The 14268-nt window shown below is 38.9% G+C and overlaps 1 protein-coding gene across 3 annotated transcripts in view; it reads left to right on the top strand.

Annotated features, from left to right (window-relative positions):
* MFSD14A (major facilitator superfamily domain containing 14A) overlaps positions 1-14268 on the top strand; it is a 45508-nt gene that overhangs the window by 3901 nt on the left and 27339 nt on the right. For 2 of the 3 annotated variants that reach the window (XM_063696673.1, XM_019035116.3), the window contains exons 2-3: positions 1504-1660; positions 8346-8441. In XM_063696673.1, coding sequence (XP_063552743.1) covers positions 1643-1660; positions 8346-8441 — 114 coding nt within the window. In that variant the 5' untranslated portion in view covers positions 1504-1642. The remainder of the gene's footprint in view (positions 1-1503; positions 1661-8345; positions 8442-14268) is intronic. The other variant, XM_004026189.4, reaches the window with a different exon arrangement.

Below are 14268 nucleotides of genomic sequence, written 5' to 3'. Positions count from 1 at the left end.
TACTTCACTGATGAAAGTAACCATATTAGTGAATTTGCTTTTAAAGCATCCATATATAGAAATAGTTTTTAGGCCAGGGGCAGTGGCTCACGCCTGTAATCCCAGCACTTTGGGAGGCCAGTGTGGGCAGATCACTTGAGGCCAGGAGTCTGAGACTAGCCTGGCCAACACGGTGAAACCCCATCTTTACCAAAATTACAAAAATGAGCTAGGTGTGGTGGTATGTGCCTGTAATCCCAGCCACCCGGGAGGCCGAGGCACGAGAATCACTTGAACCTGGGAGGCCGAGATTGCAGTGAGCCTAGATCACGCCACTGCATTCCAGCCTGGGTGATGGAGTGAAACTGTCTCAAAAAAAAAAAAAAGTTTTTAGTTACAAGTTTTCATGTATGTAACATTCAGTGTAGGTATTTAAGACAGCTGAAATAAAAATACCTTCTGACATTTTCAAATACTATAATTCTGTTTTGTTTTATTAAAGCATTACCACTTGTTTTTAAGCATTCCTGTTAGAGGCTAAGAGCTAAAGAGTTATTTACAGTATTCAAATTGAATTTTCCTTATCTTTTAAAATGCTCATTTTAAAATATGATCTTTATTGTTTTGGCAATACAATTGTGGGACTACATCTCTGACAGTGGAAAATGTATAGTTCTTTCAGAAGTTTGTGGTAAAATGACTTTAAAGATTTGATAGAAAGTAAGGCATATCTGAATTGCATGGTCGGAAGTACCTGAAAAAAGTAAAATTGATATATCATTTGAAAATGAAATGCATATCCCTGGATAAGCAGAGCACCAGATATTTTTTTTTCTTAGCATCCCTGATTTTAATTAAATAGGAGTCAGCAACCGTTTCAAAAGCGGGACCCAAGCTCTGACCCTTTGCACTCTTCACCTGCAAGGACGGCTGAAGTAGTGGCAGGAAAGCTCTCTGGTATGTAGGGCCTTTGTAGACCCAGAGAGCTGTTAAATAACCTTTGGTTGCTAGCATGCAAGCAATGAGAAGGGCCTGTGGTGCTTTTCTTTTTCTTTCTTTCTTTTTTTTTTTCTTTTGAGACAGAGTTTTGCTCTTGTTGCTCAGGCTGGGGTGCAATGGCGTGATCTTGGCTCACAGCAACCTCTGCCTCCCTGGTTCAAGGAATTCTCCTACCTTAGCCTCCTGAATAGCTGGGATTACAGGCATGTGCCATCATGCCCGGCTAATTTTTGTATTTGTTTAGTAGAGACCGGATTTTACCATGTTGGCCAGGCTGGTCTTGAACTCTTGACCTCGGGTGATCCACCTGCCTCGGTCTTCCAAAGTGGGATTACAGGTGTGAGCCACTGCGCCTGGCCCCGTGGTGCTTTTCAAAAAGCCTAGAAACATCAGGGTGTTTATATTGTCTTTGGCAGGTGTGTGGCTGGCAGCATCATTCATTACTTAGCTCCTTACCTCCATGGTTCAGTGTTTGGTTTAGATTGGTGTGTTTGGGGATAAATTAATATGCAGTTTTTTTTTCAGATTGCTATATGCATCCAGTTCATCCTCCTATAGTTAGAAGACTTGCATACCAACATAATCAGACCGTCTGCAGAAATTCTCCTACAGTTGAAATGTAACTCCTTTGCAGCTACTGAAAGTTTAAAGTTTAAGTAAAAAAATGAATAGCTTTCTTCAGGTAACATTCTGACAAGTCTATACGATTTAAAAGTTTCAATTATAAGGAACTCTGATTGTTTTTTAGCATTATTTTAAATTGGAAATGTGAAAGTAACAGTTGACAGTTTCAGCCAGGATACTTCAAGAAGAGATGAATATGGGTATAATATAGCTCTCAAAATTTCCAGTGCTTTATAACAAAGAAATATCCCTCCCACTGCCCTGTTTTTTAAAAAATAAATAATACATTTTTTCCTTCCAGTCGTGGGAAACTTAATAGAATGGTTCAGGAGGGACAAGTATATGCAGCATACCTGTCATTTTCCATTCAAGTTTTACTTTATTTTTAAAATTTATTATTTTTAAAAATATTTCAATAGTTTTGGGGTACAGGTGGGTTTTTGGTTACATGGATGTTTTTTAGTGATGATTTCTGAGATTTTAGTGCACCTGTCACCTGACCAATGTATACTGTACCCAATATATAGTCTTTTATCCCTCTCAAGCTTCCCCCCCATCCTCAAAGTCCATTCTATCAGTCTTACGCCTTTGCGTCCTCATAGCTGAACTCTCACTTGTAAGTGAGAACATACGACATTTGGTTTTCCATTCCTGAATTACTCACTTAGAATAATGGCCTCCAATTCCATCCAAGTTTCTGCAAAAGACATTATTTCATTCCTTTTTATGGCTAAGTATTCAATGGTATATATACACCACATTTTCTTTATCCACTTGTTGGTCATTGGGTACTTGGGTTGGTTCCGTATCTTTGCAGTTGTGAATTGTGCTGCTATAAACATGCATGTACATGTGTCTTTTTCGTATAATGACTTCTTTTACTTTGGGTGGGTACCCAGTAGTGGGATTGCTGGATCAAACAGTAGTTCTATTTTTAGTTCTTTAAGGAATCGCCATACTGTTTTCCATAGTGGTTGTACTAGTTTACATTCCCAACAGCAGTGTGAAAGTGTTCATTTGTCACCACATCCACACCATCTATTATTTTTTGATTTTTAAATTATGGCCATTCTTGCAGGAGTAAATGATATCTCATTGTGGTTTTAATTTGCATTTCCCTGATAATTGGTGATGTTGAGCATCTTTTCATATGTTTGTTGGCTTATTGTATGTCTTTTGAAAAATGTCTATTCATGTCTTTTGCCTACTTTTGATGGGATTGTTTGTTTTTTTTCTTGCTGATTTGAGTTCCTTGTAGATTCTGGGTACTAGTCCTTTGTCAGATGCACAGTTCGTAAATATTTTCTCCAACTGTATGGGTTGTCTGTTTACTCTGCTGATTTTTTTTTTTTTTTTTTTTTTTTTTGAGATGGAATTTTGCTCTTGTTTCCCAGGCTGGAGTGCAATGGCATGATCTTGGCTCCCTGCAACCTCTGCCTCTCAGGTTCAAGCCATTCTCCTGCCTCAGCCTCCCAAGTAGCTGGGATTACAGGCACACACCACCATGCCTGGCTAACTTTTTTGTATTTTTAGTAGAGACGAGTTTTCTGTATGTTGGCCAGGCTGGACTCAAACTACTGACCTTAGGTGATCCACCCGCCTTGGCCTCCCAAGATGCTGGGATTACAGGCATGCCTAGGCGGCTTGAGTATTTTGCTTTATTTCTGGGTTATCTGTTATGTTCCATTGGTCTTTATGCCTATTTTTATACCAGTACCATGCAGTTTTGGTAACTGTAGCCTTTTGTATAATTTAAAGTCGGGTAATGTGATGCCTCCGGATTTGTTTTTTGCTTAGTCTTGCTTTGGCTATGTGGGCTCTTTTTTGGTTCCATATGAATTTTAGGATTGTTTTTTCTTGTTCTGTGAAGTATGATGCTGGTATTTTGATGGGAATTGCATTGAATCTATAGATTGTTTTGGTCAGTATAGTCATTTTCACAATGTTGATTCTTCCCTTCCATGAGCATGGGATGTGTTTCCCTTTGTGTCATTTATGATTTCTTTTAACAGTGTTTTGTACTTTTCCTTGTAAAGATCTTTCACTTCCTTGGTTAAGTATATTCCTAGGTGTTTTGTTTTTTTTTGCAGCTATTGTAAAAGGGATTGAGTTCTTGATTTGATTCTCAGCTTGGTCGTTGTTGGAATATAGCAGTGCTACTGATTTGTGTCATTGATTTTGTATCCTGAGACTTTACTGAATCGTTTATCAGATCTCGGAGCTTTTTGGGTGCGTCATTAGGGTTTTCTAGGTATACAGTCATATCATTGGCAAACAGTGGCAGTTTGATTTCCTCTTTTCCAATTTGCATGCTTGTTGTTCCTTTCTCTTGTCTGATTACTCTGGTTAGGACTTCTAAATTTTTAAATTACTACGGGTACAAAGTAGATACAGATATTTATCGGGTACATCTGATATTTTGATACAAGCATATGTTGATACAGGTATACAGTGTATAATAAATCAGGGATACTGGGGTATCCATTACCTCAAACTTTTATCATTTCTTTGTGTTAGGAACATGCCAATTCCACTTTTATTTTGTTTTATTTTATTTTTTATTTTTTATTTTTTGAGACAGAGTCTCACTCTGTCGCCCAGGCGACATACATAGTACAGTAGTGTACTCCAGCCTGGGTGACAGGCGGAGACTCTGTCTCAAAATAAATAAATAAATAAATAAATCTGTTCAGACTAATGTCCTAGAGTGTATTCCCAATGTTTTCTTCTAGTCGTTTGTGGTTTCAGGTTTTAGATTTAAGTCTTTAATCCATTTTGATTTGATTGTTGTACATGGCAAGAGGTAGGGGTATAATTTTATTCTTCTGTATATGGATATCCACTTTTCCTAGCACCATTTAAGAGACTATCCTTTTCCCAATGTATACTTTGGTGCCGTTGTCAAAAATGAGTTGACTGTAAATGCATGGATTTATTTCTGGGTTCTCTATTGTGCTCTATTGTCTATGTATCTGTTTTTATACCAGTATTATGCTGTTTTGGTTACTATCACTTTGTAGTATAATTTGAAGTGAAGTAATGTGATGCCTCCAAGCCTCGTTTTTTTTGTTTTTGTTTTTTTTTTTTTTGAGACAGAGTCTAGCTCTGTCGCCTAGGCTGGAGTGCAGTGGCGCAATCTTGGCTCACTACAACCTCTGCCTCCCTGGTTCAAGTGATTCTCCTGCCTCAGTTTCCCGAGGAACTGGGATTACAGGTCCCACCACCACGCCTGGCTAATTTTTGTATTTTTAGTAGAGACGGGGTTTCACTTTGATGGCCGGGCTGGTCTTGAACTCCTGACCTCAGGTGATCCGCCCGCCTTGGCCTCCCAAAGTGCTGGGATTACAGGCGTGAGTCACTGTGCCCAGCCTCCAGCCTTGTTCTTTTTGCTCAGGATTGCTTTGGCTGTTCTGGCTCTTGTGGTTCCATATAAGTTTTAGGATTTAAAAGAAAAAATTCTGTGAGGAATGTCATTTGTAGTTTGATAGTAACTGCATTGAATCTGTAGATTGCTTTTGGTAGTATTAAAATTTTAACAGTATTAATTCTTCCAATTTATGAACATGAAATATCTTCCCATTTGTGTGTGTGTTCTCTTCAATTCGTGTCATCAATGTTTTATAGTCTATAGACATCTTTCACTTCTTTAAGTTTATTCTTAGGTATTTCATCTGTAGCTATTGTAAGTGGGATTATTTTCTTGGTTTCTTTTTCAGATATTTGCTGTTGGCATATAGAAATGGTACTGATTTTTGTATCCTGAAACTTCAGTGAATTTGCTTCCATTCTGATAGTTTTTTGGTGGAGTATTTAGGGTTCTCTCTATATAAGGTCATGTCATCTGTAAAGAGGGACAATTTTGACTTCCTGTTTTCTAATTTGCATGCCTTTTATTTCTTACTCATGCTTAATTGCTCTAGTTGGTACTTTCCAGTACTTTGTTGAATAAGAGTGGCGAAAGTGGGCATCTTTGTCTTGTTCCAGATCTTTGAGGAAAGGCTTTCAGGTTTTCCCTGTTCAGCATGATAGCTCTGTGTCTGTCATATATGGCTTTTATCATATTGAGGTATGTTCCTTCTATACCATTTTTGAGAGTTTTTATGAAGCAGTGTTGAATTTTAGTAAATGCTTTTTCATCATTAATTGAAATGATCATTTTCTTTTCCTTCATTCTTTTGAAATGATGTATCACCTTGATAGATTTATGTATGTTGGACTATCCTTGCATACCTGGATGAATCCCACTTGAACATGATGAATGATTTTTTTGTTTTTAATTTTTTTGAGACGGAGTTTTGCTCTTGTTGCCCAGGCTGGAATGCAATGGCGCAATCCTGGCTCACTGCAACTTCCGCCTCCCGCGTTCAAGCGATTCTCCTGCCTCAGCTTCCTGAGTAGCTGGGATTACAGGCATGCGCCACCACGCCTGGCTAATTTTGTATTTTTGGTGGAGACGGGGTTTCTTCATGTTGGTCAGGCTGGTCTCGAACTCCTGACCTCAGGTGATCCACCCGCTTTGGCCTCCCAAAGTGCTGGAATTACAGGTGAGAGCCACTGCGCCCGGCTGATGAATGATCTTTTTTAAAACCTCCTTCCTGAAGGAGGTTTGCTAGTATTTTGTTGAGGATTTTTGCATCAATGTTCATCAGAGATATTGTCCCATAGTTTATTTTGTTTTTCTCCATGCTAGTTTTAGGTAATTTTTCTCTTAAATAAACAAAGCATTTTCCTCCTAAAGTGCAAGCATGCTTATTAGAAAAGATATGGAAAATTCAGAATAGCATAGTAAACAATGTGATATCACTTAAAATCATTACCCAATATAAATTTTATTTACATTGAGGTCAGTATTTATTGTTTTTCAGAGTTGAAATTACCCTACCTATACAATGTTATATCCTACTTTGATTTTTAAAAAATTAGCATGCTTTAAGCCCTGAGAAGTTGTACCAAGCTTTCTGCTAGGGGCTGGGTATATGTGGTGGTGAACATGGTGGACAAAACAGGTTTAAAGCTTATCAGATTTGTGGCCAATTTTTTTTTTTTTTTCAGAGTCTCTGTCGCCCAGTCTGGGGTGCAGTGGTGGGATCTCAACTCACTGCAACCTCTGCCTCCCAGGTTCAAGCGATTCTCCTGCCTCAGCCTTTCTGAGTAGCTGGGATTACAGGCACACGCCACCATGCCCAGCTAATTTTTGTATTTTTAGTAGAGACAGGGTTTTGCCATGTTGGTAAGGCTGGTCTCGAACTCTTGACCTCAAGTGATCTGCCCACCTTGGCCTCCCAAAGTGTTGAGATTACAGGCATGAGCCACCATGCCTGGCCTCCTGTGGTCATTTTTTGACCTTATATTACTATGCTTGTTCCATTTGATACTAGTCATCACCTCCTCCTTCCTGAAACTGCTCCATTGTCATATGTGACACTGTATTCTCTTCACTCTCCTGATATTTTCTTACTGTTCCTTTTATCTTCCTCTTTTCTTTATCAAAGAAGAAAAACCTTCACTATTTTCCTCTGCCTCCTACTTAAAATGTTGGCGCTTCTTGGGGTTCTGTCTCAGCTCACTGCTGTTTTCACACTTGACACTCCTGATAATCTCATCTACTCTGGTGGTTTCAGATATCACATTTGCTGCTAATTGTTTTAATCAGTGCTCAAAGACAATACAAATGTTTCAAGTAAAGAGGGCAGTTTTGTAGATAGGACCTGAAGTAAATCTGAGCCTCGTGGGGGAAAGTGCTGGGAAGCCACCAGCTTTAACTGCTAGACAAGCAAGCTAAACACTTGGAAGTTGTTCTTGATTCTCCCTTCTGCTATTTATCAAGCTCCTCCCAATTTCGAATCCTTAATCCGTTCCCTCCCCTCCAACATTCATACTGTGCCACTGTTTTATGCCCTCATTTCTTGTTTGAGCTGATTCAAATAGCTTCCTTTTAGATGCGCTTTGCTTCTCCATTTTATCCTTTAGGAAATCACCAGAGTGATAATACTAAAGTGAGTCTTAAGACATCTCTGGCAGCGGTATAAACTTAATTTTGTATTTTCTTTCTCATGTATATCAAATCCCAAATCTCTTACATACTTTCCCTGGGGATTGTTCTGCTTTTGAGCCATGTTGATATCGTGTTTATATTTTTGCCACTTGCTTCATTTATGGGTTTTTTTTTTTTTTGGTTACATCTTTGCCAGAATAATCTTAAAACTTTCATCGGATTGTGTCAGTCTTAATATCTTTTAGTGGCTCCCCATGGCCTTCAGAATTAAATATAGACTCCTTAGCATGGAAGCTGGTCTTTGAGTACCTGTAGCTCGTCTTTCAATACACCCAACGGGCAGCCCATGCACTGGTTGTACTGAACTCGATATATGAGACCCATAATGCCTCAAGCCTTGGAAGCTTTGTACAGGCTGAGCCATCTTTTCCACCCTTTACCTCCGCCTGTCTAACTCTGTTGTGTCCTTTCAGCCTTCTTCCTGGAAGTCTGATATTTCCCACCTCCCAAGCTCCCTTGGACTCTGTGTGTTCCAACTGCATACTGTGCTTATGCTAATGAGTTTCGTTGTTGCCTTGTCTGTCCCTCTGACTTTGAAGACAGAGGCAGTGAGTACAGATGTTTGACACAGTGCCCAGTACATATATGATCTTAATATTTGTTGACTATTACATCGTTGTTATTGTTAATAATTATAGAATGTATTGTTAACTTTTTTTAACTTTTTAAAAAATCTTGTTTTTTATAGCCTCAAGGAATAGGTTCTCCTAGTGTCTATCATGCAGTTATCGTCATCTTTTTGGAGTTTTTTGCTTGGGGACTATTGACAGCACCCACCTTGGTGGTAAGTAATCTTTTAAATTATTTAACACTGACTCCAAAATCTCTTCTTCTTCAGTTTTGGAGGAAAATGTGGGCCTTTTCCCTTTGCACGGTTAATTCTTCCACCGGTATTGTTCAGTATTCACCAGTATTTTACTGGTTGTCTTTTCCAACTGTTAACTCTCCCTTACCTTTTTTTGGGAGGGGGGTGGCGTGGAGGTGTTTGAATTTGGACTTGTCACTGGGCATGTTCAAGTAGAGGCTCTGTCACTACTCTGAGTAAAATGGAAGAGATTCTTAAACCGACGGGTTTAGAAAAGATGATGTCTGTGACCTGCATGACTCGGCATAATTACTTTGAGGTTCATTTATGCAGCTGTATTTTCCAAAAACAGGTTTCTGTTCATTTGGGCTAAGTACCTAGAAGGGCTGTTCTTTAATAGATCTAAGCTGATTTTACCCAAATTCTCCCAGGTTTGAAACTTTAGAAAAGACCTCCCTGCCCAACCAAACAACTCAGAAGATAGCCAGTTTTCTTATATTGGTGTAGATAAGGGGAATGGAAGGAGGGAAGGACTATCTATGGTAAATATCTATACCATCTTGAAAGGAGTAATTAGGATAAATGTACAGTTTACCAAATCCTAGAGGAATAGAGTTTTAAAGTAATATACTATGTTTTCATGAAGGTTTTTATTAAAAAGTTATTTAATAGAAAAATTATGTAAGTAGATTGAACTAGCCTAAGAACATTTACAGTACATATTTCTTGATATATTTATTGACAGCTGCGTAATTGTTGCTATCTATACATAAAATATTGATGTTTAGCAGTTGCTTATGCCTGTAATCCCAGCATTTTGGGAGGCTGGGTGGGCAGATCACTTGAGCTCTGGAGTTGAGACCAGCCTGGGCAACATGGTAAAACCTTGTCTCTACAAAAAATGCAAAAATTAGTTGTGCATGGTGGCATATGTTTGTAGTCCCAGCTACTCGGGAGGCTAAGGCAGGAGAATCACTTGAGCCCAGGAGGCAGAGGTTGTAGTGATCCGATATCGTGCCACCACACTCCAGCCTGGGCGACGGGAGTGAAACCTTGTCTCAAAAAAAAAAGAAAAAAAAAAACAGCCGGGCGCGGTGGCTCACACCGGTAATCCCAGTACTTTGGGAGGCCAAGGCGGGTGGATCACAAGGTCAAGAGATTGAGACCATCCTGACCAACATGGTGAAACCCCGTCTCTACTAAAAATACAAAAATTAGCTGTGCATGGTGGTACGCACCTGTAATCCCAGCTGCTTGGGAGGCTGAGGCAGGAGAATCTCTTGAACCCGGGAAGTGGAGGTTGCAGTGAGCCGAGATTGCACCACTGCCCTCCAGCCTGGATACAGGGTGAGACTCTGTCTCAAAAGTAAAAAGTCATTTTGAATATATAGAGCATGTTCATGAGTATTGCTATAAAAAAAATCAGAGGGTTTTTTTTTTTTTAGTTTACTGATCTCAGATAGAAATCTTTAAAAAATTAATTTACACATTTCCTGGCTTCATAATCCAAGTACAATGATTTGGAACTTCCTCAGATGATGCAAGTTGATTATGACATTCATAACTTCATTGAATTGTAATAACCTGTTTTTGTCAAGGGTTACTGAAGTGCTGTAATAACTTTTTGGGCTCATGACTTTACATTAGCTTTCCTAATGCGCCAGCGTGCTTTTTATAATCTGTCAGTTTAACATACAAATCTGTCTGGTAGACCATCACTCCTACCATTTAAAGTACTTGAGCTTTGTAATAGTAAACAGCCCACGTGTATTTATATTATGATGGATCTAGGCACAGTCCTTTAATGTATTCAAAGTGGACTATGTTAGGCACAGTCCTAATGTATTCCACTTTGAATACATTATCATTTTTAATCCTTACAACCACCTTATCAGTGAGATATTAGCCTCATAATACAGATGAGGAAACCGGGGCTTAGAAAAGTTAAGCAATTTGATTGCTACTCTGACGGTAAGCTGCAGTGTTGGTATTTGCACCCAGGCTTCCTTGACTCCTCCAGTGCTCAGTCTTTTGGGGAATGCGGGTAGTAACTTGTTTGTACCCATGTTTTAGATAGTTGAGGTTATCAGGCAGCCCAACCACTAGCTAAGTAGGGTGATCAAAATGTGGATGAGCTGTTAGCAAGCTGTGAAAAAAAGCATTTTGTGATGTTTCCATAATTTGTCATCAGTATTTCAAGTGTGTATAGCTATTTTTAAAATTTGCTTCTTGTTTAAATTTTTTTAGGTATGTCATCTTTCGTGTTATTTTGGTACATTTTTTTCCTAGTTGGACAAAGGGAGGCTATCTTTTTTAAGAACAAGGAAGGAGTCCCCTTAATTAGAAAGGCTTGTTTATTCATTTTTCATAGACTAATGTGCTTAATATATTCCTTTTTTTTGTTTGTTTGAGACGGAGTCTCGCTCTGTCTGTCGCCAGGCTGGAGTGCAGAGGCACGATCTTGGCTCACTGCATCCCCCACCTCCCAGGTTCAAGTGATTTTCCTGCCTCAGCCTCCCAAGTAGCTGGGACTACAGGCACATGCCACCATGCCCAGCTAATTTTTGTACTTTTAGTAGAGATGGGGTTTCACCATGTTGACCAGAACGGTCTTGATCTCTTAACCTCATGATCCGCCCGCCTTGGCCTCCCAAAGTGCTGGGATTACAGGTGTGAGCCACTGTGCCTGGCCAATATATTCTTATTATCTTTAATTTTTGTTTTCTTTTTCTTTTTTTTTTTTTATTTTGTTTGTTTATGTATTTTGAGATGGAGTCTCACTCTGTTGCCCAGGCTGGAGTGCAGTGGTGCAACCTTGGCTCACTGCAACCTCCACCTCCCAGGTTCAAGCAATTCTCCTGCCTCAGCCCCCCGAGTAGCTGGGACTATAGGCACGTGCCAACATACCAGGCTAATTTTTGTATTTTTAATAGAGATGGGGTTTCACCACATTGGCCAAGCTGGTCTTGAACTCCTGACCTCAGGTGATCCGCCTGCCTCGGCCTCCCAAAGTGTTGGGATTACAGGCATAAGCCACCATGCCCAGCCTGGCATATCTACTTTTTAGAAGTGACCCTGTTATATATTCAGTATATGTCACTAATTAAGAACAATATATTAATTCAATATGGGCTTTTTAAAAAGGTTTTACTCATTTCAAGGCTTTTTGCTTACAAATTTTGTTTTTTTGTTGTTGGCTTTGATGGCAGTCTTTGTTTTGGGCCCCAGTACTCCTCCCACTCCTCCCCAGCATTGTGTGTGAGAAGTGTGTAAAGAGGTGGGTTTCTGGGTAAAAGAAGGCTATCCTCTTAAAAGTCTGTTAATCTTTAAACATTTCATTTCTGTTTTATGTGTTTTGAAACTGATTATAAATGGTGCATGCCATAAGAGTCAAAGTTTTTAACATTCATTTTAAAAGGAAAATGAGGATGAAGACATAATTTAATTTATATTTTAAGTCAGTATCTTTCATTTCCCTGTCCCTCCCTCAACAGTTATATCATAGTTTGTTTCAGCATTTCAGATTTCAAAGATATTCTTTGAAGTATTTTTTTAATCAGATAACCAGTTTTAGACATATTAATTTTGAATGTCTGGTTTGGGATTTATGATAGCCTTAATTTCTTAATTTTTAAAACTAATGTGACATTTTAAGACAAAAAAAACTGTGTGTGTTGCAATTATCTTTCACTTTTAAGCCCTCATAGAACAGTCAAAAAACAAAAGCTGTGTTTTGTGGAAGATCTGCCCAGGGGAAGATGGTGAGCCTCTACCAACAAGGGGATTTAGCTAAAAAGAAGGATTTTGTACTGACAAATATTTTTAAAGATTGAAGTCTAACACTTTTGAGAGTTTATGAATATATGGTTGGTCATAGTAGATAGTTCAGTCAGAATCAGTGATTATTGCTTGATTATGTAATATATTAGCTAAGTGATGAGAATAACAGTAGGTATAAGGATCTGTAATGCCAAGGAGTGGATTTACCGGTTTTTTTTTTTTCTTTCCTTTTTTTTTTTTTTTTCCATTGAGACGGAGTCTTAATCTGGCATCCAGGTTGGAGTGCAGTGGCGTGATCTCGGCTCACTGCAACCTCCACTGCCAAGGTTCAAGAGATTCTCCTGCCTCAGCCTCCCCAGTAGCTGGAATTACAGGTGCATGTCACCACGCCCAGCTAATTTTTTTTTTATTATTTTTTTTGAGACAGAGTTTCACTCTGTCGTCTAGGCTGGAATGCAGTGGCACTATCTCGGCTCACTGCAACCTTCACCTCCCAGGTTCAAGCAGTTCTCTGCCTCAGCCTCCCAAGTATGTGGGATTACAGGCACCTGCCACCATGCCTGGCTAATTTTTTTATTTCTAGTAGAGGCGGGGTTTTACCATCTTGGTGAGGCTGGTCTTGAACTCCTTACCTTGTGATCCACCCACGTAAGCCTCCCAAAGTGCTGGGATTACAGGCGTGAGACACCGCCCCTGGCCAATTTTTTGTATTTTTAGTAGAGATGGGGTTTCACCATGTTGGCCAGGGTGATCTCAAACTCCTGACCTCAAATGATCCTCCCGCCTTGGCCTCCCAAAGCGCTGGGATTACAGGCGTGAGCCACTGTTCCTGGCCGGCTTTACCCTTTTGACAGACCTATGGCTCTGGAAATAATAGGCCAGTGTTTGATGGTTCAAGCTCCTAGGTACACAGTCCATGTTACGGAACACTCAAAATCCACTAGCATCTCTTCTACCTAGATGGTTTCGTGTCCTTGGCTACAGAAACAGCCCCAAAGCGTTTAACATTTTAAGGATTATTTACTTTCAACATTTTTAAAGTTAAAAAAAAGTTAAGATCCATAAAATTTTTTGGAAAAATGTTACATTTTCTCTGTTCACCTCTAAAGACCAGTGCTAAAGGATCCTGACATCAAAAATCTTTACAACATTCGAATTACTTGTTATATTTGTCTGTTAAAATTTTGTTAGAAATTGTATGGCCCCAAAGGAGAAATTGCTTTGGAGAAAAAAGTTAGGTAGCAGAGGAACAGTTTGGAAGGGTTGGGGGTTGGCCAGATAAAGAAAGGGAAGAAACATTCAAAATTGAAAGGATGCCGTGTATAAAATACGAATATTGGAAAGCATAGAATATTTCAGAAATAGTGAAGAGAACAGATTGATTGGAATGGAATACAGCTTGGCAAAGTGAATCATTAGTGATAAGATCTAGCATAGTATAAAACTTCTTATAGACATTCATAATGTTTTTCATTCTTTCTAACACCAAACCTGTTCTTCATACCTAGAAAGATTTGGCTTGCGGTAGGCCCTATGTGATTATTGAAAGAAAAGCATAATACATTTGAGTCCCGTAAAAAGTTTTGAGATACTAGTTTAAGGAGTTTAAATCTTATCCTTTAGCACAAGGACTGGGAAAATATGGCTAGAGGACTAGATCTTTTTTGCAATTTTTTTTTTTTATAGTTGCTTCTGGCAACTTTCTCTTTGTGTATGTGTGTGTGTGTTTATATTCCTTTTCACAAGTATGTTGAATTGAACTTTTTCCTAATTATCACTTAGCTACTTAGTTAATGCATGCAGTAGAACTCTAAAAAGAACTTCTAGGAGTTTCTCAAAGACCTCCCAGTAATTCTTTTCAATTAGAGAGGGCATGCCATTTTTCCTTTTTTATTTTTAAATAATATTTTATTTTTTATTTTTGTGGGTACATAGGTGTATATATTTATGGGTTACATGAGATATTTTGATACAGGCATACAGTATGTAATAATTACGTCAGGGTAAATGGGGTATCCATCATTTC

The sequence above is a fragment of the Gorilla gorilla genome, chromosome 1 (assembly GCF_029281585.2).
Source record: "Gorilla gorilla gorilla isolate KB3781 chromosome 1, NHGRI_mGorGor1-v2.1_pri, whole genome shotgun sequence".
Taxonomy (NCBI): domain Eukaryota; kingdom Metazoa; phylum Chordata; class Mammalia; order Primates; family Hominidae; genus Gorilla; species Gorilla gorilla.
Note: the sequence above shows the minus strand (reverse complement) of the source record. Positions and strands in the feature narration are given on the sequence as shown.